Raw genomic sequence first — 27,147 nt, 5'->3', positions numbered from 1 at the left:
GTCTAAGGGAGGAGGGCCTGGAGGCCTAGATTCCTGGGTCCACAGGAAGCAGGATGAGGCCAGGGCCCAAAGGTCTGATCACCAAGAGGGAAGGAAACCAGAAATCTGAGGGTTGCCATGTGGAAGACACAGCAGAATGGTCTGGGCAGAGGAAGCAATTGCTTTCGGGGAAGGCTCATCGGATGAGATGTCAACACCAAGGTCTCCCTTCCCACCCATCCTGAGCCTGCCCACCGGGGAATTCCAGCAGCTGTCCAGAGGAAGGGAGAGGGGAAGGCAAGTGAGGGCGAGGAGGCCGGGTCAGCAAGGCCCTACATCCAGCAGCAAAAGGACGGAAAGTACTCCCAGCACAGAGTCTGACCTGTGGGCCTGGATTCTGAGGCCCCAGAGGAGGTAAGAGCTAAAGGTGGGACCCCAGAGGCTAGAAACAAGTGGATGTGTTCTAAATCTTTTTTTTTTTTTATGTTTATTTTTTGAGAGAGAACACGAGCAGGGGAGGGGCAGAGGGAGAGAGAGAGAAAGAGACAGACCGAGGACCTGAAGTGGCCTCTGAGCTGTGGGCACAGAGCCCGATGTGGGGCTCGAACTCACAAACTGTGAGCTCATGACCTGAGCCGAAGTCCAACTCTTAACCGACTGAGCCGCCCGAGTGCCCCTACAAGTGCATGTATTCTAGAAGGGACTGGGGGCCTGCACGACTGGGTCTTTGAGGGAGGAAGGGTGGGGAGCGCTGCAGGCTCAGATTGTGGGTCCTGGGAAGGACAAGGGCTGGGCTCTTGGACGGTGAACTGCTGAAAGCTGAAGGAAGGAAGTTGGGGGCCTCTCGAAGCTAACTAAGGTGGTGCCTGCTAGGTTCTGCGTGGGGAAGTGGCAGTTTGGGGGTGAGGTCCTGGAGAAAGTGGTGGTGAGACCGTCAACTCCTGACCTGACACTGTCCTGCAGCCTCCCGGGCTGGACTTTGGCTCTGCCACAGCACCACCCAGCTCCACGCCCGTCCCCTGCTCCCTTTTCAACCTCTCCCACAGCCCCCAGGCCCAGGACTCGGGGCCAGTGCCAGAGGGAGCAGGTTCAGGACAGGTGAGCGTTCCGGGGAAGCCATGAGGCCAGGCTGGCGGTGGAGGGCTGGCTGGGAGAGGCTGGGAAGCTGGGCTGGGGGAGGCCAGCCTGGAAAAACTGGGAGGTCCGGATGGAAAGACAGTTGTTAAAAGAGGGAAAACGCCTCAGGCTGAGAGCTGGCCTCAGCAGCCCCGACCGGACCCTCACCGACGGATTCCGCCTGGGAGCCAATGGGGGCCTCAGAGCCAGGAGGCCACCTTCTGATGCATCTGGACCCTTAGGGCAGGTTCCTCACCGGAGAAAGAGAAAGAGAGGAAGAGAGAAAGAGAGAGGTTCGTGGCTCTCTACTTGCCCTGCAGAGCCCGGCATGTGGGGCTACCTGTCCCTGCTGCCTGCTTTCCTGGCCGTCTGGGCTATCACTGGAGTCTGGACTGTGTGAGTGTTAGAGGCAGGATGACCCTGGGTCTGTGGGAGGAGGGGGCTGGGGGGTCTGGACTCCTGGGTCTGAGGGAGGAGGTCCTGGGGGTCTGGACTCCTGGGTCTGAGGGAGGAGGGGCTGGGGGTCTGGACTCCTGGGTCTGAGGGAGGAGGGTGCTGGGGGGTCTGGACTCCTGGGTCTGAGGGAGGAGAGGGCTGGACTCCTAGTCTGAGGGAGGAGGGGCGGGGGAGGGCGTCTCGACTCCAGGGTCTGAGGGAGGAGGTCCTGGGGGTCAGGACTCCTAGGTCTGAGGGAGGAGGTTCTGGGGGTCAGGACTCCTAGGTCTGAGGGAGGAGGGGCTGGGGACAGGACTCCTGGGTCTGAGGGAGGAGGGGCTGGGAGCAGGATCCCAGGGGTGTGAGGGAGGAGGGCGCTGGGGTCTGGACTCCTGGGTCCGAGGGGAGGGAGCTAGAAGTCCCTGTTTCTGTGGGTAACAGAAAGAAAAGGTGTCGTTAAAACCACCTTGATGTGTCCCTGTACTTCAGTTTTGCCCTTGCAGTGGCCAACAGGGCTGTGAACCTCACCGAGGGTTTCCCCTATATCAGGTACTTATGGCGCTGGCGGGGTGGGGGTGGGGGGCTCTGCGGGAGAAGAGGAGGGGGCCCGCGTCTCAGGAGCCCCAGGATGATCCTTCATTTTCCCCAGCCTCTGTGGATCTTACCCCCCTCAGAGCTGCATCTTCAGCCAGCTGCTCAACATGGGAGCTGCTATGGGTAAATATTCTAGCCCTTTCTGTTCGGGCGAGCTCCTCCCAGCCAACGGGGGGCCCGGCCCCAGCCCCAGCTTCAACCCAGTAGTCCAAGCCCACACGCGCTCCCCCAGATATGGGGGTTAGGCCCCCCCCACCCCCACCCCTAGATAGCCGGTCTCTCCGCACCCCCTGCCCTAGGAGTCCGGGTCCGGGGCTCCCGCCCACTTCCCTCTCCTCCCAGCCGCCTGGATCTGCATTATCCGTTACCACCAGCTCCGGGACTTGGGGGTCGGAAAGTGGTTTAACCTGCTGATCCTGTGGACCGGACTCCTGTGTGCCCTGGGCACCTCCGTGGTGGGCAATTTCCAGGTGAGTCCCGCAGGAGGTTCTGACAGTCCAAGTCTGGGACTACAGCTCCCAGCATCCCCCGGGGCCGCTGGCTTCTCGTTGCGGGGCCTCGTCCGCGCATGGCCTTCTGGGACTTGTATTTCTCTTGTGGCCATCGGGTCGGGGTGGAGGGAGGGGTGAGCTCCTAGGCTCTCAGAATAGAGCTCCGCGTGGGAGGCTCTTGGCTTCGTTATTTCACCGAACTCTAGAAGGCTGGGGTAATTGACTGCCATCCCCTGCCCCTGTCCCCTTTTAATGATATAATTACTCGGAACCACTCATTCTTAGGGTTGTCACAGAGTTGGAGTGTTGGCTCCATGCGGGGCGCTAGGCTTTTATTGTGTGTGTCTTCATCCATCTTCACAAGAGACCTACGTACACCTTTTTTTGGTCAAATCCGACAGAGTTGGTTTTTGTTGTTGTTTTAATCAGCCGGTCCCTGGAGGTCGGAAATTAACCCAGGGGCGCCTGGGTGGCTCCGTTGGTTAAGCCTCTGACTTCAGCTCAGGTCATGATCTCCCGGTTCACAAGTTGGAGCCCCTGCCCTGGGCTCTGTGCTGACAGCTCAGAGCCTGGAGCCTGCTTCTGTTTCTGTGTCTCTCTCTTTCTCTGCCCCTCCCCCACTCGTTCTCTCTTTCTCTCTCTCTCTCTCTCTCTCTCTCTCTCTCTCTCTCTCTCAAAAATAAAAACATTAAAGAAAAGAAAAGAAATGAACCCAGATTCAGACTCTAGAACCCGCATTCTTCACTGTGAAGCTCAGTAGATAATTGTAGAACAAATAAATGGACAATGGGTTGGAGAAAGCCTATTGATTTATTTTACATTGTTATTTAATTTTACTGTTTTGTCTTGGATTCCAAACCTCTCCAACCTAAAGAAACCACAGGGTGTTCAGATAAGAGGTTGCCTCCTTGGGCTTCTTAATAAAAATTCCCAATCACCTCTGCATAGCATTCATTCACTCTTTCATTTATTCCTGGGTTCCTCAACTTTAACTTCTTAAAAATACTATATTGCTCTCCTAAGAAGTCTTTTTTAAAGCTTATTTATTTTGAGGGAGGGTGACAGCAAGTGGGGAGGGGCAGAGAGAGGGAGAGAGAGACAGAATCCCAAGCAGGCTTCCTCACTGTCAGTGCAGAGCCTGACCTGGGGCTTGAACTCATGAACCAGGAGCACATGACCTGAGCTGAAGTCAGACATTTAACTGACTGAGCCACCCAGGCGCACCTCCCCTAAGGGACCTTTTAAAGACATTTCCCCTTGGCCAATGCTTTCTCTTATTAAGCCTTTAGTATTTAGAATATATTAAATAACATACCATATATCTGCAAGCCACAAACCATTGTAATAGTTGAGAATTTTTTCATCCTCCAGAAGCAAATTCTTACCCTCTGAGTGGCCATATTAGGCTCCCTGACCCTGGTTAAAAATAAAAGATATACTTCACTAATATTTACTGAGTGTCTGCGATGTGTCAGGCACTGTTTTAGGGACCAAGGCCACAGCAGTGGGCAACAAATTTAAGTGCCTGTCCTCCTCTAGCTGACCATGGCCAACACTCTTTCTTTTATCCTTTTCTTTAATGTTTATTTATATTTGAGAGAGAGGGAGAGAGAGAGAGAGAGAGAGAGAGAGAGAGAGAGAGAGAGAGAGAGAGAGAAGGGGAGGAGCAGATAGAGGAAGACACAGAATCCAAAGCAGGCTCCAGGCTCTGAGCTATCAGCACAGAGCCAGACTCGGGGCTCGAACTCGTGAACTGTGAGATCATGACCTGAGCCAAAGTTGGATGCTTAGCCGACGGAGCCACCCAGGTGCCCTGGGTGTGGCAGTTTTCCAACACAGCCTACTGGGTGGATCGAGGACCCCTCCCCCCACGTATGTAGCTTCCTCTCCCCTCTTGTCCCTTCTCTCCCAGCAAAAGAACCAGCTGCCCACGCACCTGACAGGGGCCTTCTTCGCCTTCTTCGTGGGCAACCTGTACTTCTGGATGCAGCATTTACTCTTCTGGTGGATGAAGAGCCTGCCCCAGCCTGGGCCTCCCTGGATCGGGCCACTCCGCCTGGGCCTCTGCAGCCTCTGCACCATCCTCATGGTGACCAGTATCCTTACTGGGGCCGGTGGCAGGGCTTGGGGTTTGTCCATTGGGCTGGGTGTGCGACGTGTGGTGCACAGTGCCCTGTCCTGTCTGGGCCTCCGTCTCCTCAGGAGTTTTTATTTAATGTTTGTTTATTTTTGAGAGAGAGAAAGGGAGACAGAGCACAAGCAGGGGAGGGGCAGGGAGGAGGGGGTAACAGAGGGTCCGAAGCAGCAGGCTCTGCGCTAACAGCACGGACTGAGCAGGGATCTGTTAGGGGAGCCTGCCCTGTGCCGTGCATCACGTTGGCTAAGACTGGAAACTGAGGTTCAGAGAGGGGGAGTGTCTTGGCCAAGACCGGTCATGAAGTTCAATGGCAGAGCTCCAGCAGGCTCTCAAGAGCAGCCCGGGTCTCTTCCCAGCTCCACATCCGGTGATGTCATATTAGCAGCTCCAACTGGCCTTGGTGGGAGTATTTACCACACAGAAATTGGCCAATGCTGTAAATCGTGGTCGGTTGTTAACCATTTACCAACATATCTGGCACCCGGTGAAGACTCTACCCAGCCCCGTGCTGAGTAACCTGAGCCCAGATGCCTTCCGCCAGCACGGCTGCCTCTGGGTGACTCAGGTGACTCTGGGCACTTCACTCCCCATATATTAAGATGGACTTGTTTTGATCATAGTAACAGTGGTTATTGATAGGCAAACTGCTCTGAGAGAGGGGAGGCTGCAAATTCACCCTTAGGGACTGATCTCCTTGGGGAGGGTGGAATGGAGGCCAGAAGACTGCTGACGTTGGTTGGAAGAGGCTGGAGGGAAACCAGCTGACATCCTGTGTGGTCTGCCTTAGGGACAAATTGGGCTGCTAATCAGTTTGGCTGCAGGGTCCTTTTTCTGTGGGGCTGGGAGATGGACCATAAAGATGGCCAGCGAGGTGTGATAAGGGCTGGGTGTCTGCAAGGATAGGTCCGAGAACTGGCAGATTCTGAACTGGTCTTGCAGAAGGAGCTAATTTGGGCAACACTGCAGGTGCGTGTAGAGGGTGGAGAGAGACCAGCTCACAGATGAGGCTGCTGGCAGGGCGGAGATGAGGATCTCCAGTGCTACTGTGAGGCTTGAAAGGCTTGGGTTTCTACCCAGGGGCAATAGGGAGCCATGGGGAGCTGATGAGCAGGGGAGAAACAAGGTCAGTTCTGGGGGTAACCACCCTGTGTTCGGGTGCTCCCACCTGTTCTTTGCTCTAAGATTCATGGGGTCAGGGGTGACGTCAGCCTTGTTCACGGTCTAAAAATCCTTCAGTGAATGGAATAATGTCTAAACCGATCTAGGGGCAGTGAGAGAGCGCTAGCTTATGTGAGAAGCAAGAAAGTTGTTGCAGGGAGTCGGGCGAGGGGGTGTTCCCAGAAAGCGAGATGCCTCTCTGCTAGGCTGAGCTCGGAGTGTGCTTGGGCTGGCAGAAGAAGGTTTTCAGGGGACGCCTGGCTGGCTCAGTCAGTGGAGCATGTGCCTCTTGCTCTTAGGGTTGTGAGTTCGAGCCCCACACTGGGTGTAGAGTTTACTTGGAAGGAAAGAAGGGAAGAAGGGAGGGAGGGAGGGAGGGAAGAAGAAAAAAAGGTTTTTAGGAGCAGGGGACTAAGAAGCTGGAGACAGGACAGGACAGCCCAGGACAGAGGTGGGCAAGACCAACAGCACAAGCCTTGGGGTGACCAGCTGGCCATGAGGAGGGGGAGGGGAGGGGCAGGGGCGAGGGTGATTCCTCAGGGTCCTCTAGGCATGTGAGTGGGTGGCAGGGCTGTCACCAGATGGGGACACCAGGAGGAGGAAGAAGATATTTCAGGGGGTGACTGGGAGGGGCCCTAGGGCTGTGGGTGGTTGGGGAAGAAAGTCGCCAACGTAGCCTGATGCTGGCACCCGGGGTTGGGGGGATCTTTAGGAAACGCTGCCTATTTGAAGGGAGAAGCAACTGGGAGCTGCTTGTCTGGCTGGGCAAGTGGGGAGATGGTGAGGGTGGAGCCTTAATGGAGTCAGGAAAGGCCAAGGATAAGAGAAACTTTGTTCTGCAATGTCGGAAATGCGACAGGAGCGGGAGGAACCTACAGGCCACAGCCTGAGATAGACACAGAGGTCGGCGGACATTCACCGCGAGTCTGTCGCGGGAGGGTGCGGGGTCCTCTCTGCTCGGCGTGGCCCTTGACCCCGGCGTGAAGTGGTCATCCTCCACTCCTGGCTGCTGCGCTCGGCCTCCGCCGCCTGCGAGTGGGCCGTGGCCATGCTGCTGTTCACGCTCTTTGGCCTGTTTGCTGTGGACTTCTCCGGCCTGGACGGCTGTACCCTGACTCTCCGGCCGGGCCCCAGCCTCAGCTCTCCACCCGCCTCCCCCCTCTCCCTGCAGATCCCCCTGTGAACGGCAGTCCGCTCGGTGTGGTCTGTCCCCGGCGCTGCGATCGATCGCGGCCACCTGGGAAGTGAGAGGCCAAGGCCAGCCAGCCATCCCTGCTCAAGGCTATTTATTATTATTATTATTAATTTTTTTTTTTTTTTTTTTTTTTTTTTTTGCCGCCGGCGGAATCAGAGACACGGACGCAGGCAGGGTCACGCGAAACCAGAATTCCTTCCGGAGAGCAAATCCGTACAGAAGGTTGTTGAGGGAAGGGGAGAACCGGGGAAGGGGGGGCCCGGGAAGGAGGAGTTGGGGAACACAGGGACAGATGGCCCTCTCCGTCCGGATCTGCTAAGCCACCCCAACCAGCCCCCGTCCCTCCCCCACCCCGCCCCGCAGAGAGATTGATCGATAAATAAAATAATAAATTAATCAATAAATAAAATAGAAACAGCTCCCCCCCCCTCAGTCCCCCCTAGAACCACCCCCCATTGGGCACGGCCCCCTGAGCCCCATCCCTGCGGGGCAAGGCTGGGTTTGTTGTATCTCTCCCCTCCCTACATACTCCTTGGGCCCTATTTACAGATTCACAGTTGGGGGGCAGGGAAGGGGGGTGGAGGGGGCTCCCCTCCTTCCCCGGCCCCCTGGGGTCAGGGCAGAGGAGTCCCGTTGGTGGCCAGGAGCTTCTTGTCCTTAGCGGGGCCTCGGCGGGGAGAACCGCTCAGCTCTGGGTCTGGGCGGCCAGGCGGGGGCTGCAGGCTTCTGGGTGAGGTACCAGCAGGCCGAGTCTGGGCCCCGTTCTTCTCGTCTGTGGAGGAGGAAGCAGTCTGGCCTCAGTACCCTCACGGCTGCCAACCCCCAAGGAACATGTTCCGGCAGCCGCACGGGGCTGGAAGCCTGGGGAGACGGTTGCCGGGAGGACACATCTGCAGCCGGACCTGGCGATCTCAGGACGGCAGGTCATACATCCTGGGCCCCTCCAAGCTGTGTGACTGTGGGAACTGGGCCAAATGAGTCCCGGTGAGAGCCGGCGGCCCACCCTCAGGAGGCGTCCTCACAGACTCTGGCTAGGACGCTATTCGCTAAGGGACAGCCTGTCGCAGCAGCAGCAGCTCAGATTTGGGGATGACAGCCAGAGGTCCCCTTTCCTTCCTCCCAACCCCGGTTGTTAGGGAGGACGCTCCTTGGCAGTAGGGCCCGGGGGAGCCTACTTGGGCCATTTGGGGGCCTGAACAAACCCGGATGGTAGATTCCCCTTCTCCAGAACACACTTCCAGAACTTTTGGCAGCAGAAAGTTCCACTACGCCCGACAATGAGACTACTCATCCTCTTGGGGACCCCTGGAGGTGCCCTCCCTAGCAACGAGGCCTTCTCGGTCAGGATGGCCAGGTTCCCTGGATGGAGCTCAGGCCCCAGCCTCTCGGAGGCCCCGCCCACAAACCGGAGCCCTGGGGGGGGGGGACTCGTTCAGCAGGGGGTCTCCCCTCCAGCCCACAGGATCAAAGAAGGAGACATTGCAGCCCCCACACCTGCCAGGGCCTGCACGGAGGGCTGGTCGTGAGTACTCAGCAGCTGTGCCTGGATGGTCTCCACAACTCGCTTGAACCGACGGCTGGGACCTGGAAGGGGTATGGAGACAGACTGACTCGGGGACCGACCGGGACAAGGAAGGCCCTCCCACCCTGTGAAACCCAGCAAAGGACTCTTCTCTCGGTCTCAACTTCCCCGCCCTGTGTTGGGCATAAAACTAAACTTCGGTCTGCAAAGGGGACTAAGAAAGGTCTGAGTTGAAATAATGATGGGTGCCATTTTCCACTTAAATAGGTCCTGTTCCTTGTTAGTTTCAAGGTGAGGTCATGTAGAGCCAGAAATGCAAGAAAAGAAACGGGAAGTAAAATAAAATCTTAAAATCGAGGTAGTCCTGCGTATTAGTCTTTAAGGGAAAGGAAAAACAACACGCCGTCATTCATTTCGGTGATGACACCGCAGTGCTCTGGGGAAGCCTGGTTTAGAAACCCCGAGAGCAAGCTCATCTCCCAGCTGTGACACACTAAGACAGCTCACAAGGCCGGGAAACAGGAGCAGCCCTGGTCATTCAAACTCTTGGTTAGCAGGACTCAGGAACCAAGCTGAACCGGAAGCAAGGCACCTCTGTGGTTTTCGTCTCCTGTGCCAACTCCCGATTAGTGATGGTGGCCTGAAGTTTCTCAGGCTGCACCTGAGCTCAGCGGGAAGAAGTGCAGTGGTCGATTGCTGATGTCTGCTCTGGGTGCAGCAGTGACATTTGACAACGGGCGGGCCATGTCTTTGCCCTTCTGCTGTACTGTCTTAAGGAAGTAGGCATGGTCTGTAGTGTGACTCTGTCAAGTCTGTTTACCTCTAGAGGACTCAGTTTTCTCCTCTGTAAGATGGGTGATTACTAACACCACAAAGGCTGCCGGGAAGCTTCAATGAAATAGTGCAAGGAAAGCATTTGGAGCATCATAAATATCCACTAAATGTCAACGAGGAAAGGGGGAAGGAGAGGAGGTAGGGGTCGGAACGAGCAGGGGGCTCACACAGTCAGTCAGCACTAGCTGAGCCCCACCTCCTCCTCCTCGCTCTTGCTGCCCTCGTGGGCCACTATCCTATCTCAGCTGTCTTGAGGATCCCAACACCAGGCTGGAGGCAGTGTAGCTGAGGGAAACTTACCGGAGATGAGAGTAAAGGTGACAGAGTAGATGCCACCACCACCGCTGCCATCCCTTCGTGGGGAAGGCTCCGGGCCCTCTGAGGAGCTGATGTCTACCTGGAATCGGACGGGCTTCTGGAAGACGGATGGGCCGCCACTGGCCTTGTACTCGGCCCTGAAGCTGGTCTGTGACAGCACACTGTGACTCAGGCTGGGGATCTGAGGCAGGAGGGGGACAAAAAGAGGGGGTGATTCCAGTGACCTGATTCCAGGGAATGGAGAGCCAACCCTACAACTACTTCTGCCCAAGGAACTACAAGTTCCATCAGCCACTGGGGCAAAGACTAACAGAAAAGCCATTGGGAGCCCCCACTGCCTGCTGGGACTTGTAGTTTTCTTGTCCAACTATAGGCAGGGTATAAGGGGAATGGCTGAGCAACTGGATCCCCACATAACAGGACCCTCATATCTAGGTGTCAGCCCCAGGCTCCAGAACCACATGACACAAACATCTCCTCCACAAGCACTGCCACATCTGTCTCAAAACCTTTAAGTCCCACTAGCTCCTAGAGCAAAGCACCCCAGGACACAGTAAACCCCTCCCACCTCCCTGCCCCTACAGTGACCAAACCCAACTCTGAATGGAAAGCTACAGATCCCATGAGCCTTAGGAGGAAGCCAGGCTAGAGCTGGGGGGGGGGGGGGGATCCCCCAAGGGCTTCTGGGATTTGTAGTCCTATGCTGCCCAGGACACACGAAGACCCAGGGCCCTCACCGACAGGAAGGCGTGAACAATGTCCGCTTTGATGCTGCTGAGAGGTTTGTCCTTTAGCACAAGGAATATTTGTTCTTCTTTGTCCAAGGAGATGAAATTCCCAAACCAGGAGCGTTTTGCCAATCTGAGTGAAAGGGGATGGTTGGAGGCGGGTCAGGAGGGGGCTAAGGGATTAAATCCCTCCCTCCTTCCTCTCCCTTCCCCGTCAGACTCACTCTGGAGAAGACTCTGGAGTCAAACTGGACATCTCCTCAGCAGTGGGGACTGGGGGATAGGGAGGGTAGAGTATGGTCAGCACTTGTCCGTCATCCTGGTGTCCAGCACGCAGGCTAGCAATCACCTCCAACCAGAGGTTCCAGACCCCAGCGCCCGCCCACTCACCTCCCAGTAGCTAAACCCCAAATGGCATGCTGACTGATGGTCCTTCCAGGGATGCTGGCCCACCCGTTAGACCACGCCCCCCCGGGGGTGGAACTTGCTTGCCATGAGCCAATGGGAAGGTGAGCCAGAGCAAGGAAGGGGCGTGTCCTTCAGGGAGGCCCCTCCTCCAGAGATGGATGCCACACCCCCTCTTCCCAACACCTGAATCTTTCCTCCCAAACCCATCTTCTCTTCTCCTAGGACGTGGGAATCCAGGCCCCCTACCTCTCTCCTCATACTAGGACTCAGGAATCCGTGCCCCCAGCCCCTGCACCCCCAGGGACCCCGTACCCTGCATCTTGCGTCGGTGAAAGCGAGGGGAGCCCAGGAAGCTGTTGCGGATGGAGTTGAGACGACTCCTCCAGGCGGCTCCCCCGACACCACCACCGGGGCTTGGGGGTGGCGTTGTTCCCGGCGTCCCGGTGGGGCTGGCCCGGGGTGTGTGCAGGGGCGAATGCAAGGGGGTTCCCCCAGAGGAGCGCGGGGAGCCTGGGGGGCCAGGGAGGGGTGTGGAGCGGGCACTCGGGGGCGGGGGCTGCTCCCCAGCGCCCCCACCCCTGGGGCCTCGAGAAGGCAGCGTCTGCGTTTTGGAAGTCGGGGAGCCCCCGCCCCGAGCCTCATCTCCAGCCCCGGGCTCAGGCGAGAAGGAAAAGACAGGACTCTGCGAAAGAGTAGAGATGGGTGACATGGCCGACTACAACTCCCAGGAGGCTCTTGGAGCCTCGGTCTCACATGTTCACAGAGGTGGACACCGATGCACGCTGGAACTTGTAGTCCATTATTTCCGCCTCCCAAACCACATTGTTAAGGGGACAGGGACTTTTTCTATCATGCTCACTGCTCTAAGACCCAGCACAGTGACTGGTCACGGTAGGGACTCACTTAGCTTTTGTTAGATGAATAAATGAACCTCTGACACACTAAAAACCTAATCCTATTGGAGGTGAAATGCCCAATGTACTAAAATAAAATACTTAATGCAGCCTTAGGTTTTGGTCCTTTTAGGGACAAAAAGGCAATGCCCCAAGAGTTCATGGGAATTGTAGTTCTGCCAATCTTTGCTCCAGTGTTTTCACCCCCTTATCCCTTGAGTAATCGGGGACCTGGCCTTACCCTTGGGCTGCTCAGAGGGCTGGAGGACAGACCGGTGGAGGCTCCACTGACACTACGAGACCTGTTTCCAGGAGACATTTTTTTTTTTTAAATCAGTTGTGTGGGTTTCATAAGGCTCAGATGTCCTCTCCCTTCCACACTCCTTTCAGATGAGGACACGAGGCCCAGAGAGGGGAGATGACTTGTCCCAACGACACAGCACGGTCGAGGGGCAGCTGGGCTAGAACCCTGAACTCCCACCCCCCCTCACCCACCAGGACCGTGATCCGCTGGAGGGGCGGGGGCTCCCACCTCTGACTGTGCTGGGCCATCTCCAGGGCCCGCCGGGTAGGCACTGGGGAGCCACCGCCCCCAGCATCCGTGATGCTCAGTACTTCCATGGACTTCCGCTCTGGCCGCCGCTTCCCGTGACGGCTCAGCATAGGGGAATCCACACGTTTCCGAGGTGGGTCTGAGGGCGGAGAGAGTTTCAACCTGATCAAAAGACATGTTCGCCCAGCTGCACATGGCACTCATGCAGATGGGGAAACGGAGGCCCAGAGTGGAGAGTTGTGACAAGGTCACAGGGCAAGTCAGGGGGTCTAAACCCAGAAGCTAAGGGCTTGCAGCCCCTTCCTCCCACCGGAATCCGGGGTCTGGATTCCCAGCCCTGCCTGCTCACCAACATCATTCCTGGGAGGCAGGTCCTGGTCCTCACAGCTGGGATAGCGCTCCTTCCGATCCAAAAGCAGATAATAGATCATCTTTTCTTGGTTCTCCCTGGCACGCAAGGGGCGTGAGGGGGTAGGAGGAGAATTGGGATCAGAGGTCGGGTCTCCAAGGTCTCACCCCCTCCCCGCAGCTGGGGCTCGGTACACCCAACATCTCTGCCCATGCTTCCATCTTCCTAGGTAGCGGCACGGTTAGTTCCTCTGTGTCGGTGTACATCCTACCCTCACCTTAGTCAGCAATGATAACAGTAGTAGTAATAATAATATCGAAGCACTTACTATTTGCAAGCACTACCCACGTGAGGCACTAAGTCTGCGTCAGCACCTGTTGATACTTTTCAGCATCTTATCTTTTTTTCCGCTGGCCCTACCGCCCCCTCCTGGTTCCTCGGGGAATAGCTCCACGTGGGACCTTTAAGCCCTGCCCTGTCAAGCGGCCCTGACTCCCGCCCCAGGGAGTCTGCGCGGGTGCGAGGCACAGCTGCGCCCCCTGCTGGCCGTCCGGGGCGCTGCAGCAGCTCGCCGGAGGCGGGCAGGTGGCGCGGGTGTTCGAGGGCGAGGGGGCCTTACTCCTCGCTGCGCAGTTCGCGGTGCAGCCGCTCGCGGTCCCTGAAGCAGCCCAGCGAAGCCATGCTCTCCAGGACGTCGGGGTCCAGCTCTCCGTTTGATGGCAGGCTCCGCATGGCCACCCGGCGCCCTGGGGCTGGCTCCAGACAGGGGTCCGGCTCGTGTTTCCCGCCCCTGGGAGACGGAGAAACGTTACAGGGGGCCGGGCATCCGTGATCGAGCCCACTCCACCCTCTCCTGGGAACCCAGAAATCCGAGTCTCCGGCCCCTCCTCCTTGAGGAACCTTGGCATCCCACCCCCTAGCTGGTGCTTGACATTTGCCCCCCTCCCCACGTCCTCCCGGAACCAGGCACCCAGTTCCCCGTACTCACAGGTACCAGGGATGTTTCTGAATTTGCTCCAGCTGTGAAGAGGGTGGGTCGTAGAGAAGCACCAGTGAGGTCGAAAGTTGGTGACGTGGCATTGGGGGTCCCTGACGATGCCCCCTCCTCTCCACCGGGGTCAGGAGGCCTTTGGTCTCCCCTAGTGGCAACTGAGTGCCTTGACCCACAACTACTGCCTGGGGCATGCATCCTTCCCGCGGTGGGGGACCTTCCCAGCTTGGAGCGGCAGGTTGGGCAGACCCTGGCTCATTCCACGACACAACCCAACTCCCCCCCCCCCCCCTCCCCCGGCCAAGCTGACAGGCAGGTCCTGGAAAGCCATCTTTATGAGCCCCCTAGGGATTCTGTCCTCATGACCCACCATCCCCCCTGCCCCCCCAACTCACACTGAGCCTTTTCTCAGGCTCCACTTCGATCATCCCTCTCAGGAGGCTCTGGCAGTCTGGAGGAATGAAGTGGGGCATGTGGAAGACGCCCCTTTTCACCTTCTCCAGCAGCTGGCGGAGATTGTCGTCATCAAAGGGCAGAGCCCCCTGAGTGAGAAATGACAGGACCCCTTACGGAGCTTACCATGTACCAGGTAAGAGCCTAAGTGCTCCACACACGGACACATTTAGTCCTTACCACAGGCCTCGGGAAGTAGGGAACTGTTAGTACCCCACTTTACAGGTGGGGAGACTGAGGCACGGAGTGGTCCAGCAACTCGCCCGGGGCCTCTGAGCTGGTAATGGAGTCAGGCCCCAGTGCTTAAGAGGCTGGGGTTGCATCTTAAGAACAGGTTTCTCCCCAGACCAGTTTCAGATTCGGTCACACTCATTCATTCACTCAACGAAAGGTGAGCATCCATTATGGGTCAGGGATCTAGTAACCGACAAAATGAGCCCTCGCTCTCTGGGACCGTGAGATGCCGGCGAGTGGACGCGCATTAGCTGTGATGTCATTCATGATGGATTCGGCACCTGATGGTGCCCCTGCTGCCGCCCAGGTTCCAATCTGGCCCCTAGGGCTGGAGCAGGACAAAACCAGATTCCTGTCCTCACGGAGCTTGGTGTAGAACAGTAATTAATAGGCAACGGTTGTTGAATGCGTGGTGGGCGAGGCAAACAACACATGGATGGGAACGTGGGTGATGAGGACACAGAACAAGCAGGCAGCGCGGGACGGGAGCCGGGTGTAGCCGGGGAGTCGAGGAAGGGGTCGCGGGGGAGGTGACGCTGGACCGAGACTCACAGGGGGTGACAGTGCTGTCCCTGGTGTCAGAGGCCTCTGGACAGAGAATGCCGGGTGTTGGGGTTGGGGAGACTGGGAGAGGGCGCCCCTGAATGCTGGTCTAGGGCCAGGAAGCCTGGATGTGACTCTGCTTGTCGGTCTTGTTCGATGTGTCCCTGTGTTTCTTGTTTGCCTGGTACCTGGACCCTCAACTTCCCAGCCTCCAGAACAGTGAGAAGTGCATGTTTCTTGTTTAAGCTGCACGGTCTACTTTTGTTAGAGCAGCCCAAGCGAAGACAGACCTCTTGTTTTATATATATATGTCTATATTAATATATATTTATATAAAATATATATATATAAATACATGTGTATAATATATAAACATATAAGGGCGCCTGGGCGGCTCAGTCAGCTGAATATCCAACTTCGGCTCAGGTCATGATCTCACGGGTTTGTGGGTCCAAGCCCCACATCAGGCTTTGTTTATATATATATATATGGCATATAGGTAGAATTCATACTTGAATGAAGCGTATCTAACGCATACATTTTCCTCGATGAGGGACAAAACAGCCTTCTTGCCCTTAGGAACGCAAGATAGCACTTCAACACTACCCTGAGGACCATTTAAAATCCCCAAGAAAAGGGCACCCGGCTGGCTCAGTCAGTGGAGTATGTGGCCCTCGATCTCGGGTTGTGGGTTCGAGTCCCACACTGGGTGTGGAGATTATTTAAAAAAAAAAACAAAACAAAACATGGGGCGCCTGAGTGGCTCGGTCGTCTCACTCTTGATTTTGGCTCAGGTCATGATCTCACGGTTCGTGAGTTCAAGCCCTGAGTTGGGCCCTGTGCTGACAGCACAGAGCCTGCTTGGGATTCTCTGTCTCTGTCTCTCTCTCAAAATAAACAAACTTAAAAAAATAATAATATAAAATAAAATCACCAATAAAAAGCACGAAAAAGCAAATATATTGCACTCAATAAACCACAAAAAGCACAGGTGCTTACGAGGTGAGCTGAAATAAGGAAATAAATAAATACATAAAAAGCAGAGGGTGGGTTGCCTCGCGTGTGGTGGGGACTCCAATTTTTTCTCTGCTCTGTGCACATCTGAGAATGACCTCAAAAGCACCCAGAGTGTTGATTTTGAGGTCATGGATAAACTGCGGTGAGTGGGCAACTTTGCAATACAGAATCCGTAAGTCGTGAGAATCATCTGCAATAATAATAGTAATGAAGTATGCGTACCAGTAACTATCGAGCACCGCCTAGAACGCTGAGCATACGACACGCTATCGAAACCCTCGCAATTCCAGGTACCCTAACCGTCGCCACTGGGCGGGTGAGGAAAGGGGCCTGGAGAGGGACGGTGATTTGCTTGCTCAAGGTGACGGAGCGGGGGTTTGAACTCAGCTGGATGGGCTCCCACACTGCCAGCTACAGAGGGGCTGAGGCCTGTAGTGTTGGAGCCTGCCTCCCGGGCGCCTCTCCAGCTTCCCCGGGGGGCCCTGGGCCCCGGAGCGCCCACTCGGCCTCGCTCCCCTCAGTGTCACGGAGCCTCCCTGGTCACAGGCTAGTGCTCATGACGCCAAACACTGATCCCAGACCTGCCACTTCTCAGCAGTGTGGGCCGGTCACTTCTCTCTGGGGCTGTTGGGAGAGGTCCGGAGGATAACGTGCCTGTAACAGTGCCTCGCATGGAGCGCACCACTAATTCGTCTACACCACACGTGTTCCTGAGGGCCGACCGTGTGCCAGCTCGGGTCCCACTCGCGAGCCCACGAAATAAGACACACAAAGACAAAAGCCCTGCCTTCTGGGAGCTGATGATCTAGAAGGGAAGGGAGACGCCCCCTCAAAGAACCGAACGACTCAACGCACGATGGCGACCGAGAGTCGCCGGGAAGCCCAGAGCCTACCCTGGAGGATCCGACCTCGTGGCGCGTGGGGGACAGGGGAGACTTCCTGGAGAAGTGGCAGATGAATTGAGGCAAAAAGAAAGTCTAAGGGGGCGCCTGGGTGGCTCGGTCGGTTAAGCAGCCGACTTCGGCTCAGGTCACGATCAAGAGGTTCGTTGACTTCGAGTCCCGTGTTGGACACCAGACTGGAGGTGTGGAGCCTACTTGGGATTCTCTCTCTCCCTCTCTCTCTCTCAAAATAAACAGCACCACCAGAAAAGTCTAGGTGTAACCTAGCTGAGCAACGGGACTCGTAGGGGTGGGAGAGCGTTCTGGGCAGAGAAGCGCAGGTGTGGAGGCGAGGCGGGAAGAGCCGGGCTGACTGGACGAGTTTCTGTCATATTGCAGTGCCCTAGCACAGCCACCGTCCCGAGCCGTCCAGGGGCTCCCGGCTGCCCCGTCCTTTTCTGGGACACCTGGATTAGCTCACCATTGTGTGACTGAATGGTTAGCTCTGGGCCCAGAGGGGGGTGCTCCGGGATCTTGGTCTGCTGGCTAATACCTCCCACCTTCCCAATCTCAGTGAAATAGTTGGTACCCCTGAGGGGAGGACGGAACTTGATGTTCTGCGCTCTACGTTGTCCTAGAAATGGGGCAGGAGAGGTGAGGGGCACCTTACCACAAGCAGGGCAAAGAGAATGACTCCACAGCTCCACATGTCCGCTCGGCGGCCGTCATACTTCTCCCCCTGCAAAGGAGGACCAGCTGTGACATCGTCTCTCCACCACGTTCCTTCCACTCCTCCCGCGTCTCCACCCGCTCACTCACCTTAATCACCTCCGGACACGCATAGTGGGGGGACCTGAGGGAGAGAGGCAGTGTGAGCCTCTGGCCGGCTTCTCACCCCCTCCCTGGGACTACAGGGGCCAGGCCCCCACTCACCCACAGCTGGTCTCCAGGAGGCTGTCCCCCACCTGCAGGGACGCCATGCCAAAGTCCGCGATGCGGATGTTGTTTTTCTCATCCAAAAGCAGGTTCTCGGGCTTCAGGTCTCTGTGGCTGAGACAGGCAGGCAGGTGGCGCTCAGATCTCTGCCCTCCTCCTGGGGGCCGAGGCCCAGTTCGCTATCTCTCAGGGGGAGACTTCTGCAAAGTCTTACGGACAATTTCAAACACGCTCCAAAGTAGTGAGAAGATACAAGGAAGCCCCATGCACCTGCCCGCCACCCCGCCCCCCCATTATCAACTCAGGGCAAATCTTCTCTCGCCTATACCCCTACGTACTGTTTCCTTCCTCCGCTGGATTTTTTTTTAAAGTTTATTGTGTTTATTTTTGAGGGGGGGAGGGGGAGGGGCAGAGAGAGGGAGAGAGAGAGAATCCCAAGCTGTCAGTGCAGAGCCCGATGCAGGGCTCAATCCCACGAACTGTGAGATCATGACCTGAGCCGACATTAAGAGTCGGACGCTCGTCCAGCTGAGCCACCCAGGCGCCCCTTCACTGGAGACGCCAGACAGCATATCATCTTATCCGCAAATGCTTGACTATGTACGAAGTGAGATATTTTGAGGTGAGAAGAGTTAACGTTGAGCTATTGAAATACTTCCGTGCTGAACAATAAAAACATTGCCACCCCAAGCCAGTCACTGGTCCCTCGTGAGACACCTGCCCTCTCCCCTGGAGCAAAATCCTTCAAGTTTTAAGAGCTAATGTCTGGGAGGAGATGGGGCCTGAGGACTCTAGAGTTTCGGTGGGAAGCGGTCAGCTCAGTAACTGGGTCATACTTGTTCAGTATGTTGACTATTGCCCCCTAGAGGCCAGTGTTTTTAATGTCAGGGTTTCGACAGTGTCCCGTCGATAGGGAGGTGTTGACAATTTAAACAGGCTGCCTTTCATTTCCAAGCTCTACCCCCAACTCTGAGCCCCTCCACCCTGATACCCACCCCAACTCCAATCCCCACCCCAGAGAGGGAGGTGTGCAAACAAAAGAGGCTGAAAGACAAGGGAAGGCATCCATTTGCACCTCAATGAATCATTAAAATGTTGCATATTTAATATCCTGTTTTGAGAGCGGAAGAGAGGACAGGACGATCTTTTCACATGGACATTCACAAGCCAAAGCACGAACCTCAACCCTTACTTCAAGTCATAGACAAAAATTAACTTGACATGGATCCCAGGACTAAATGCAAGAGCTAAAACTATATAACTTCTCGAAGAAAATGTAGGAGGAAGCCTTAGGGACCTTGAGCTGGGCAAAGATTTATAGATAGGACAGAACAAGCATAAACTGTAAAAAAAAAAAAAAAAAAAAAGACAAAATTGGATTTACCAGATTTAAAGCTTTTGCTTTTCACCAGACATTGCTATAAAAACACAAAAGAGGGGAACCTGGCTGACTCAGTCGGAAGAGCGAACACGTGGCTCTTGATCTCAGGGTCATGAGTTTGAGCCCCAAGCTGGGTGCAGAGATTACTTCGTTAATTAAAAAAAAAAAAAAACAACCTTAAAAAATATATTAATAATGCAAAATCATGTCACAGACTGAGAAAATAATACTCAAAAAATATACAGTTGATAACAGATTTGTCCTTAGGGGTGTCTCAGCTCAGGTCACGATCTCATGGTTGGTGAGATCAAGGCTCAAGTCGGGCTCTGTGCTGACAGTGTGGAGCCTACTTGGGATATTCTCTTTCTCTCTTTCTTTCTCTTTCTCTCTCTCTCTCTCTCTCTCCCCTCTCTGCCCCTCCCCCTCTCATACTCACGCACCTTCTCTCTCAAAATAAATGCATAAATAAACGTTTACAAAAAAAGATCTGTCCTTAGAATAAATAATTCTTAAGAGTTATTCCTAGAGATGGGGCGCCTGGGTGGCGCAGTCGGTTAAGCGTCCGACTTCAGCCAGGTCACGATCTTGCGGTCCGTGAGTTCGAGCCCCGCGTCGGGCTCTGGGCTGATGGCTCGGAGCCTGGAGCCTGTCTCCGATTCTGTGTCTCCCTCTCTCTCTGCCCCTCCCCCGTTCATGCTCTGTCTCTCTCTGTCCCAAAAATAAATAAACGTTGAAAAAAAAAATTAAAAAAAGAGTTATTCCTAGAGCAACCTCTCGTTCCTAGAATAACGGAGTCTTACAACTCAATAATCAAAAGATAACTCAATAAGAAATGGGCAAAGGGTCTGAACAGACATTTTTCCCAAGGAACATAAACAAATGGCCAATAAGCACATGAACAGATGTGCTACATCATTAGTCACGAGGGAACTGCAGATCAAAACCACAATGAGATACCACTCCATATCCACTAGCATACGGCTATAACCAAAAAGTCAAACAGTAATGGGCCGCCTGGGTGGCTCAGTCGGTTAAGCGTCCAGCTCTGGGTTTCGGCTCAGGTCACAGTCTCATGGTTCGGTCTCACGGTTTGTGGGATCGAGCCCTGGGTCGGGGTCTGCACTGACAGTGTGGAGCCTGCTTGCGATTCCTCTCTCTCTCTCTCTCTCTCTCTCTCTCTCCCTCTCTGTCCCTCCCCTGCTTGTCCTCTCTCTCTCTCTCAAAATAAATAAGCTTAAAGAAAAAGTCAAATAGTAGCAAATGTTGGCAAGGAGGTACAGAGATTGGAACCATCATGGACTGTTGGTGGGGCGGAGGGTGTGTTAAAGGGCGCAGCCGCTTTGGAAAATCATCTGGTACTTCCTCAAAAGGCCAAGCAGAGTTCCCATATGACCAGACAGTTCAACCCCCGGGTACGTACCTGAGAACCGAAAACACGGGTACACACAAAACTAGCACGTGAATATTCACATGTCCCTATTATTTATAATGGCCAAAAAGGAGAAACAGGGGCGCCTGGGTGGCTCAGTCGGTTTAGTGTCCGACTTCGGCTCAGATCATGATCTCATGGTTTGTGGGTTCGAGTCCTGCGTCGGGCTCTGTGCTGACGGCTCAGAGCCTGGCGCCTGCTTCCTTTTCTGTGTCTCCCCCTCTCTCTCTGCCCCTCCCCTGCTCACGCCCTGTCTCCCTCTCCCTCTCGAAAATAATCAACGTTTAAAAATGGAGAAACAACTGAAGTGTCCATCAACTGTCAAATGGATAAACAAGATAAGGCATATCCACGTGATGGAATATTTATCAGCCACAAAAAGGAACGAAGTACTGACAAGCTACAACACGGACGAACCCCGAAAACATTTTGCTCCGTGAAAGAAACCAGACACAGAGGGCCACATGCAGTATGAGTGCGTCTGCACGAAATGTCCAGAATGCGCCAATCCGTGGAGACACAAAGCAGACTGGTGGTTGTCAGAGGCTGCGGGCAGGGGCGGTGGATGGGTGACGGCTTAATGGGTACGAGGTGATGATGTTGGGGGTGATGAAAATGCTCCAAAATTACATAGCAGCAACGCACAGCGCTGACTACACTACAAACCACCGAATTGTGTACTTTAAAGGGGCGAATTTTATGATACGTGAGTTATAGCTCAGTTTTTTTTTAAAGGGATAAAGATTTATGTCGGGGCCGCACCACACTGGCTTCCCCTCAGCTGCCATGTGCTTCCAGGGCCTGCCTCGTGGGCAGTGCTCCTCCTGGCCTCCCCTCACGCTGCCCCCTCACCAGATGGAGTAGCTATGGCAGAAGTCCAGCGCCGATACTATCTGGCGGAAGAACTTCCGGGCCTCCTTGGGTGTCAGTCTCCCCTTCTTTACCAGGTAGTCAAACAGCTCACCTCCAGAGACGTGCTCTAGAACCAGGTACCTGGGGGACGTGGAGGGGGCAGAGGGCTGGAAGGGGCATGTGGAGGACCAAAGAGCCTGGTCTTCCTCTTTCAAAAGCCCTTGGAGCCCAGCACAAGACCTCAGTCCCACTGGCCCCTGACAGCAGAGAACCCCAATTCCCATGAGTCCCTGGGAGGGGAGAGACTCCTATTCCCATGAGTCTCCAGGAGGGGGTGGGACTCCAATTCCCATAAGTCCCCCGGAGGTGGGGAGAGATCCCAATTCCCATGAGTTCCTGGGAGGGGGAGAGACTCCAATTCCCATGAGTCCCTGGGAGGAGGAGACTCCAATTCCCAGGAGTCCCCGGGGGGAGGAGGAGACTCCAGTTTCAATGAGCCCCTGGGCAAAAGAGACTCCAATACCCCTCAGCCTTTGGGAATCCAAAACTCAATTCCAGAATCCTATGTCAACTTTAGGAGTATAGTACTTTGGCTCCTAGTTATTTCGGGAGATAAGGCAACCCTGTTAGCACCTGGAGGACAGAAACACCCCAATTCTCACAAGACCCTGGGAAATAAAGACACCTCCCTCCCTCACTCCCATTAGCTTCTGGAAAGCCAAGCCTCTCATTCTTATAAGCCTCTGGGATGAAGAAACTCGAATTCTCAATAATGCCTGGCAATAAATGATTGTAGTGTGCACCAATCTAAGTCAAAGTCTGTGAGGTAGAAGACTACAACTCCCATAAGCTCTAAAGGGGTTTAAAACTCCCAACTCCCATAAGCCTCTGAGACATAGACTCCTAATTCCCATCAGCCACTGGATCCTTAAGACTCCAAATCCCATCAGGCTCCAGGAGGTTAAAACTCTGATTCCCATCAACCACTGGAAACAAAGGCTCAATTTCTTGGAAGGCTGATAATCCTCTGTGAAGCCCAAACTCCCATGGGCCCCCCCTCTCCCTACCTAGGTGGTGGGGTGGGAGTGACATCTCCACCAGCTGGTGACAAAGCCCCTCCCTGCTGCCACACCTGGGGAAGCCTGAAGATTACAATTCCCATGAGCACGTGGGGCCCAGCAGCGTACTGCCTGGGGAAACCAGCCCCAGCATCTGATGGTATTGGAGACAGTTCATCCTGAGGACTGCATGGTGGGGGCTGTCCCCTCTCCCGCTGCCCAGCCCAGCTGTCCCTTGGGTCACCAGAGTCCAGACAAAGGCCTATTGTCTGTACCCTGGACAGCTGGACTCCACTCCCATGTTCCTGGGGGGTAATCAACTTTGAGATACAGACTAGGAAATCGTAAGACAGCCGTTGTTGGGGTGTCCATCGTAGCACCCAGAGTTATGTGCGGGGAAGGGGGGGTTCCAATGCTCCAGAGTGGGGGTTTAGGAAGAGGCAGGATTCACTGAGCCTTAGGCTTTGTTAAGCCCTGTTGCCTCAGCAGATGGAACTGGGGTGGGGAGCTGCTCTTAACAAGGTGGATCTCCTTGAGGACATCCAGGTTATCTAGTAGAGAGTGTTCCCTGTAGTGCGGGGTGGGGGGGTACCGGGGCTGGGGAAGAAGGGGCAGGATGGGCCTCTGTCCCCCCACTCAGGATGGCTCACGCTTAGCTGTCCTGTTGCTGAGGCACATTTGGTCCTTAGCGTCAGGCCAGGTCAGGCCAGTCAGCCTGGGAACGGGAGGAGTATGTGTGAGCATGCGTGTGTGCGTGTGTGTGCGTGTGTGTGCGTGTGTGTGCGTGTGTGTGCGTGTGTGTGCGTGTGTGTGCGTGTGTGTGTGCGTGTGTGTGTGTGTGCGTGTGTGTGCGTGCGTGTGTGTGTGCGTGTGCGTGCGTGTGCGTGTGTGTGTGCGTGTGTGTGCGTGTGTGTGTGTGCGTGTGTGTGTGTGTGTGTGTGCGTGTGTGTGTGTGTGTGTGTGTGTGTTCTGTGCAGTAGGGAAGGGACTGACTGGGCCTTCAGAGGCCCAGCCAGGAGAGCTTAAGTTTCCACAGGCCTCTTCAGGCCTTCTTTCCAGAAAGGTCCCACCCTAGGAACTTGGAGTGGGGGGTGCATAGGGGGGCTGGGTGTCTATAAATACCTACAAATATTTCTTGTTCTCGTAGACATCATGCAGCTTGAGGACGTGTGGGTGTTCAATGAGCTTCAGGATGGCGATCTCCCTCTCCACCTGGGGGACGGCAGGGCGCACAGAAATGGAGGTCAGCATGGCCTCGCTCCCTCCCCTCAGCCCCAATGGGACGCCCTCCCTCAGCACACACACACCTTCATCAGCACCGACTCGGACAGCTTCTCTCGGTTCACGATCTTGATGGCAACCTTCTGGCCCGTGATGCAGTGGACCCCGAGTTTAACCAGCCCTGGGGAAGCAGGATTGAAAATGTGGAGTGTGTTCAGAGAGCACTCTCACGGCCTCTGGCTCCTCAGTCCTCCTTGCCACCCCCTTTCCTCCTCCTTTTCCTGCTGGCTGCAGTGGCCTGAATCACCCTGACCTGAGTCCCTGAGGGCTCTGACAGCTGTCATTCCCACAAAACGCACTCTTCTTCCTGCTGCCCATAGACATTGACATTCTGTTCTGTCCATTCTTCTTCTTTTTTTTCTCCCCCTTAAGTCATCTCTACACCCAACGTGGGGCTCGAACTCACAATCCCGAGATCAAGAGTCGCACGGCCCACTGACTGCGCCAGCCAGGTGCCCCTGTTTTGTCCCTTTTGCTTGTCCACCACCTCCACAGCCGACCCCGGTTCTCACCCCATTCTCTGTCCTTCTGACGTGCCCCCTGAAGTCCATCTCTCCACAGAATCTCTCCTCACTGTGTCTCCATAGCTTTGTCTCCCCTGCTGCCTCCTTCAACCTCTCTCTCCCTCTAAACCCATCTTTTCCTTGAATTCTCTGCCCTTCAATCATCTGGAGACTCCAGGTCTCCCAGGGAATATACTTTCACGTTTGCCCCCTTCCCAGACCATTCTCCTCCACCTCCTTCCAAACCCTGACCTTTTTTTAATCCTCTTTTTGGATCTTCTTTTAATAGCAGCTGTAGCTGGGAGCATGCAAGAGTATGCCCACTCCCCAGGGGTAAGCCCCAAAGCCACAGACCCTGGAGTCTGGGTCCCCAGCCCCTCCTCCCTCAGACCCACACAGCTCCTCCTCCCTCAGACCCAGGAGTCCTGCCCCAGCCCCCTCCTACCTCAGATCCAGGAGTCCAGGCCCCCAGCCCCTCCTCCCTCAGACCCAGGAGTCCAGGCCCCCAGCCCCTCCTCCCTCAGACCCAGGAGTCCAGGCCCCCAGCCCCTCCTCCCTCAGACCCACCCAGCTCCTCTTTCCTCAGACCCAGGAGTCCTGCCCCAGCCCCCTCCTCCCTCAGACCCAGGAGTCCAGGCCCCCAGCCCCTCCTCCCTCAGACCCACCCAGCCCCTCTTCCCTCAGACCCAGGAGTCCTGCCCCCAGCCCCTCCTCCCTCAGACCCAGCAGTCCAAGACCGTGTCCCCTTCCTCCCCCATAACTCAGGAATTCAGGTCAGTGACACCTTCACACTCTTACCACTAGGCTCTTGGGGTCTGAGCCTCTACTTCCCTCATGCCCCGGCCCTCAGCTTCACAGAGACCCTGGGCCCACCGCTGCCTAGGACACAGGGGTGCAGCTCCTGCCTCACAACCCCCTACCCTCCACCTGGCAAGAAAGAGGCTACAGCTGGGGCCAGTGTTTAGCAACAGCAAAGGATGCCCTCCCCCCCCCCCCCATTCCACAACCACTCCTGGGAGCTATGCTCTTGGATCCACCTTCCTACCTCTCCATCCTGTTGCCCACACTGAGCCGGCATGCCAGAGAAGGGGGAGAAGGCTGCAGGCCCCATCACCCTAGCCTCACCGCTGGTCACCCAGACAGCCTGCCAGGAGAGCGTGAGGCCCTCCGGATCCAGAGCGGTGCAGAGGGAAGCGGCCGTCCAGGGCGCACCCCCATCCCGCGGCCGGACTGCAGCAAGGACCTGGGCTCCCGTTGCCGGCTGGTCCGCTGCTGCAGGCCGGCCTCCCTTCCCCACCTGGAGCCCCTCCAACCTCTGCCCACCATGAGGTGGGAGCCTTTGGGCCCCGCACCTCCCCCCCTCCCCCCCGGAGTCCAAGCCCCCAGCCCCCTCCATCCCGGGGACCCAGCAGACTGGAGCCCAAGTGCCCTCTCTGTGAGGGACCCTCACAGAGGGCGATCAGCCCCTGCCCTTTGAATACCCAGGAGTCCCGCCCTCTGCCCCCCAGCTCTTCTGCCCCCGCCCTAGGTGTCCCCTCCCCTGGCTCACCTGTCTGTCCTTTGCCCAGCGTCTTCTCCAGCCGATAGGGGCCCACATATTGGGCGTGCTGGGGTGGGTGTGGGTGTGGGTGCGGGAGGTGGTAGGCGGGGGAGCCCCCGCCCCCCTCCTTGGCCCCGGACGACATGGTGCCCTTGGTCCCGGCCCGACCGGCCCCCCGGCCGCCCCCCCGGCGGCAGGTCGCCCCGTCCCTCCGGCGGGGGCCGGCGACAGCTCCGTCCCGGCCCCCCCGGCTGCTCCCCACCTCTCCGGGGGTCCCCAGGGGGCTGGGCTGGGCCCCCCCCAATCGGCGGGCCGCGGAGCTGGGGGAGGGGGGGCTGGCCCGGGGGGGTCAGGCCCCGGGAGTCAGCATGGCCCGGGGGGGGCTGAGCGGCCCCCCCTCCCCAGCCCGTCCCTGGCCGGCCCCCCCCTTCCTGCGCCTCCCCCCGCCGGGGGGGTCTGAGGTGCGGGCCGGCGGATGCTGCAGGCCGAGGTCCCCCCCGCCCCCCCACGCGCCCTCTCTCCTCCGCCTCCTCCTCCTCTCCGCCTCCCCCCGCCACCTCGTCCTTTCTCTCCGGCACGCTGACATCACCATCCGGGGACTCCGGGCCCTTCCCCAAAGTTAACCCTTTCGGAGGGGGGAGGGGGAGCGGGGGCAGGGGGCGGGCCTGGGAGCCGGAGGGACGGAGAGGAGGGATGCAGGGATGCAGGAGGGGAGAGGGTGGAGGCCAGGCGAGGGAGAGACGTGCGGAGCAGAGACCGGGGCCGAGACGGGGCTACACGAAAGGAGATGAAGTCGGGCACAGAGGCAGACGGCGAGAGAGATGCGGACCAGCAGACCGGCTGGCGCGAGGCAGGGACAGGGGCAGAGCCGGGGGAGTCCGACGCGGAGAGGCAGAGACGGGGGGAAAAGAGGGAGAGAGTCGGCCGGGGAGACGGAGACAGATGTGCAGAAACGCAGATGTGATGGAGAAGGGGAGAGGGGATGAGGGGGAGAGACAGCGACACAGAACCAGGGAGAGGCACAGGTGAGGGGAAGAGACAGGGAGGTGAGGGGGAGAGATAGGGAGGAACAGAGAGACAGAGACAGAGGGAGGGGAGGATGTAGAGGCGAGGCCCAGGGAGAAGAAGGGCAGCCAGAAAGATGAAGGGTCAGAGCGCAGGAGGGAAGTGGGAGAGACAGGTGGACGGGGATGAGGCGGCAGGTAAAAGAACAGACAGGTGGAGGGACAGAGACCCAGACGAAGAAAGACAGGGCTATGGAGAGGGACAAAGAAGGAGAGAGCTGGGGACCGGAAAAGAACCGTGGGGTCCCTACAGGGGGGAGGGCTACGTGCTGGG

The 27,147-nt window shown here is 56.5% G+C and overlaps 2 protein-coding genes across 14 annotated transcripts; one reads left to right on the top strand and one right to left on the bottom strand.

Moving 5' to 3' along the window:
• Positions 1-8,984, top strand: TMEM150B (transmembrane protein 150B). Of its 12 annotated transcripts, none has more exons than XM_086690716.1 (8): positions 1-393; positions 853-1,077; positions 1,343-1,491; positions 2,034-2,079; positions 2,205-2,247; positions 2,499-2,594; positions 4,528-4,711; positions 6,897-8,984. In XM_086690716.1, the coding sequence occupies exons 1-8, from the start codon at positions 137-139 to the stop codon at positions 7,091-7,093; spliced, it is 1,197 nt and encodes a 398-aa protein (XP_086546842.1). In that variant the 5' UTR covers positions 1-136; the 3' UTR covers positions 7,094-8,984. The 12 variants fall into 12 exon arrangements, with proteins under 12 accessions (XP_086546842.1, XP_086546840.1, XP_086546848.1 ...); XM_086690714.1 differs by having other exon boundaries at positions 2-393; positions 2,180-2,247; positions 2,467-2,594; XM_086690717.1 differs by having other exon boundaries at positions 4-393; positions 943-1,077; positions 2,180-2,247; positions 2,467-2,594.
• BRSK1 (BR serine/threonine kinase 1) lies at positions 7,282-26,128 on the bottom strand. 2 transcript variants are annotated; one of them, XM_086690710.1, is made up of 19 exons: positions 25,819-26,128; positions 23,793-23,887; positions 23,612-23,697; positions 21,428-21,568; positions 17,763-17,879; positions 17,649-17,682; positions 17,500-17,568; positions 14,097-14,243; positions 13,699-13,730; positions 13,330-13,500; positions 12,711-12,808; positions 12,341-12,500; positions 12,050-12,110; positions 11,228-11,597; positions 10,732-10,780; positions 10,517-10,640; positions 9,762-9,960; positions 8,600-8,689; positions 7,282-7,877 (listed from the first exon to the last, which is right to left on the bottom strand). In XM_086690710.1, the coding sequence occupies exons 1-19, from the start codon at positions 25,952-25,954 to the stop codon at positions 7,720-7,722; spliced, it is 2,337 nt and encodes a 778-aa protein (XP_086546836.1). In that variant the 5' UTR covers positions 25,955-26,128; the 3' UTR covers positions 7,282-7,719. The 2 variants fall into 2 exon arrangements, with proteins under 2 accessions (XP_086546836.1, XP_086546837.1); XM_086690711.1 differs by lacking the exon at positions 25,819-26,128 and having other exon boundaries at positions 23,608-23,697.
• Between the last annotated feature and the right edge of the window lie 1,019 nt (positions 26,129-27,147).

Source organism: Puma concolor, chromosome E2, assembly GCF_028749965.1.
Source record: "Puma concolor isolate L17-30 chromosome E2, mPumCon1.1.hap2, whole genome shotgun sequence".
Taxonomy (NCBI): Eukaryota; Metazoa; Chordata; class Mammalia; order Carnivora; family Felidae; genus Puma; species Puma concolor.
This window is presented reverse-complemented; position numbering and strand designations above follow the sequence as displayed.

Coding starts and splice junctions, on each gene's coding strand:
- TMEM150B (XM_086690714.1), top strand. CDS start 137: ATGGTCTGGGCAGAGGAAGCAATTGCTTTCGGGGAAGGCTCATCGGAT. Junction 394..852: donor ATTCTGAGGCCCCAGAGGAG/GTAAGAGCTAAA, acceptor GGTGCCTGCTAG/GTTCTGCGTGGGGAAGTGGC. Junction 2,595..4,527: donor CCGTGGTGGGCAATTTCCAG/GTGAGTCCCGCA, acceptor CTTCTCTCCCAG/CAAAAGAACCAGCTGCCCAC.
- BRSK1 (XM_086690710.1), bottom strand. CDS start 25,954: ATGTCGTCCGGGGCCAAGGAGGGGGGCGGGGGCTCCCCCGCCTACCAC. Junction 23,888..25,818: donor GCTGGGCAAAGGACAGACAG/GTGAGCCAGGGG, acceptor CTGCTTCCCCAG/GGCTGGTTAAACTCGGGGTC. Junction 12,111..12,340: donor ATGGCCCAGCACAGTCAGAG/GTGGGAGCCCCC, acceptor TCCTGGAAACAG/GTCTCGTAGTGTCAGTGGAG.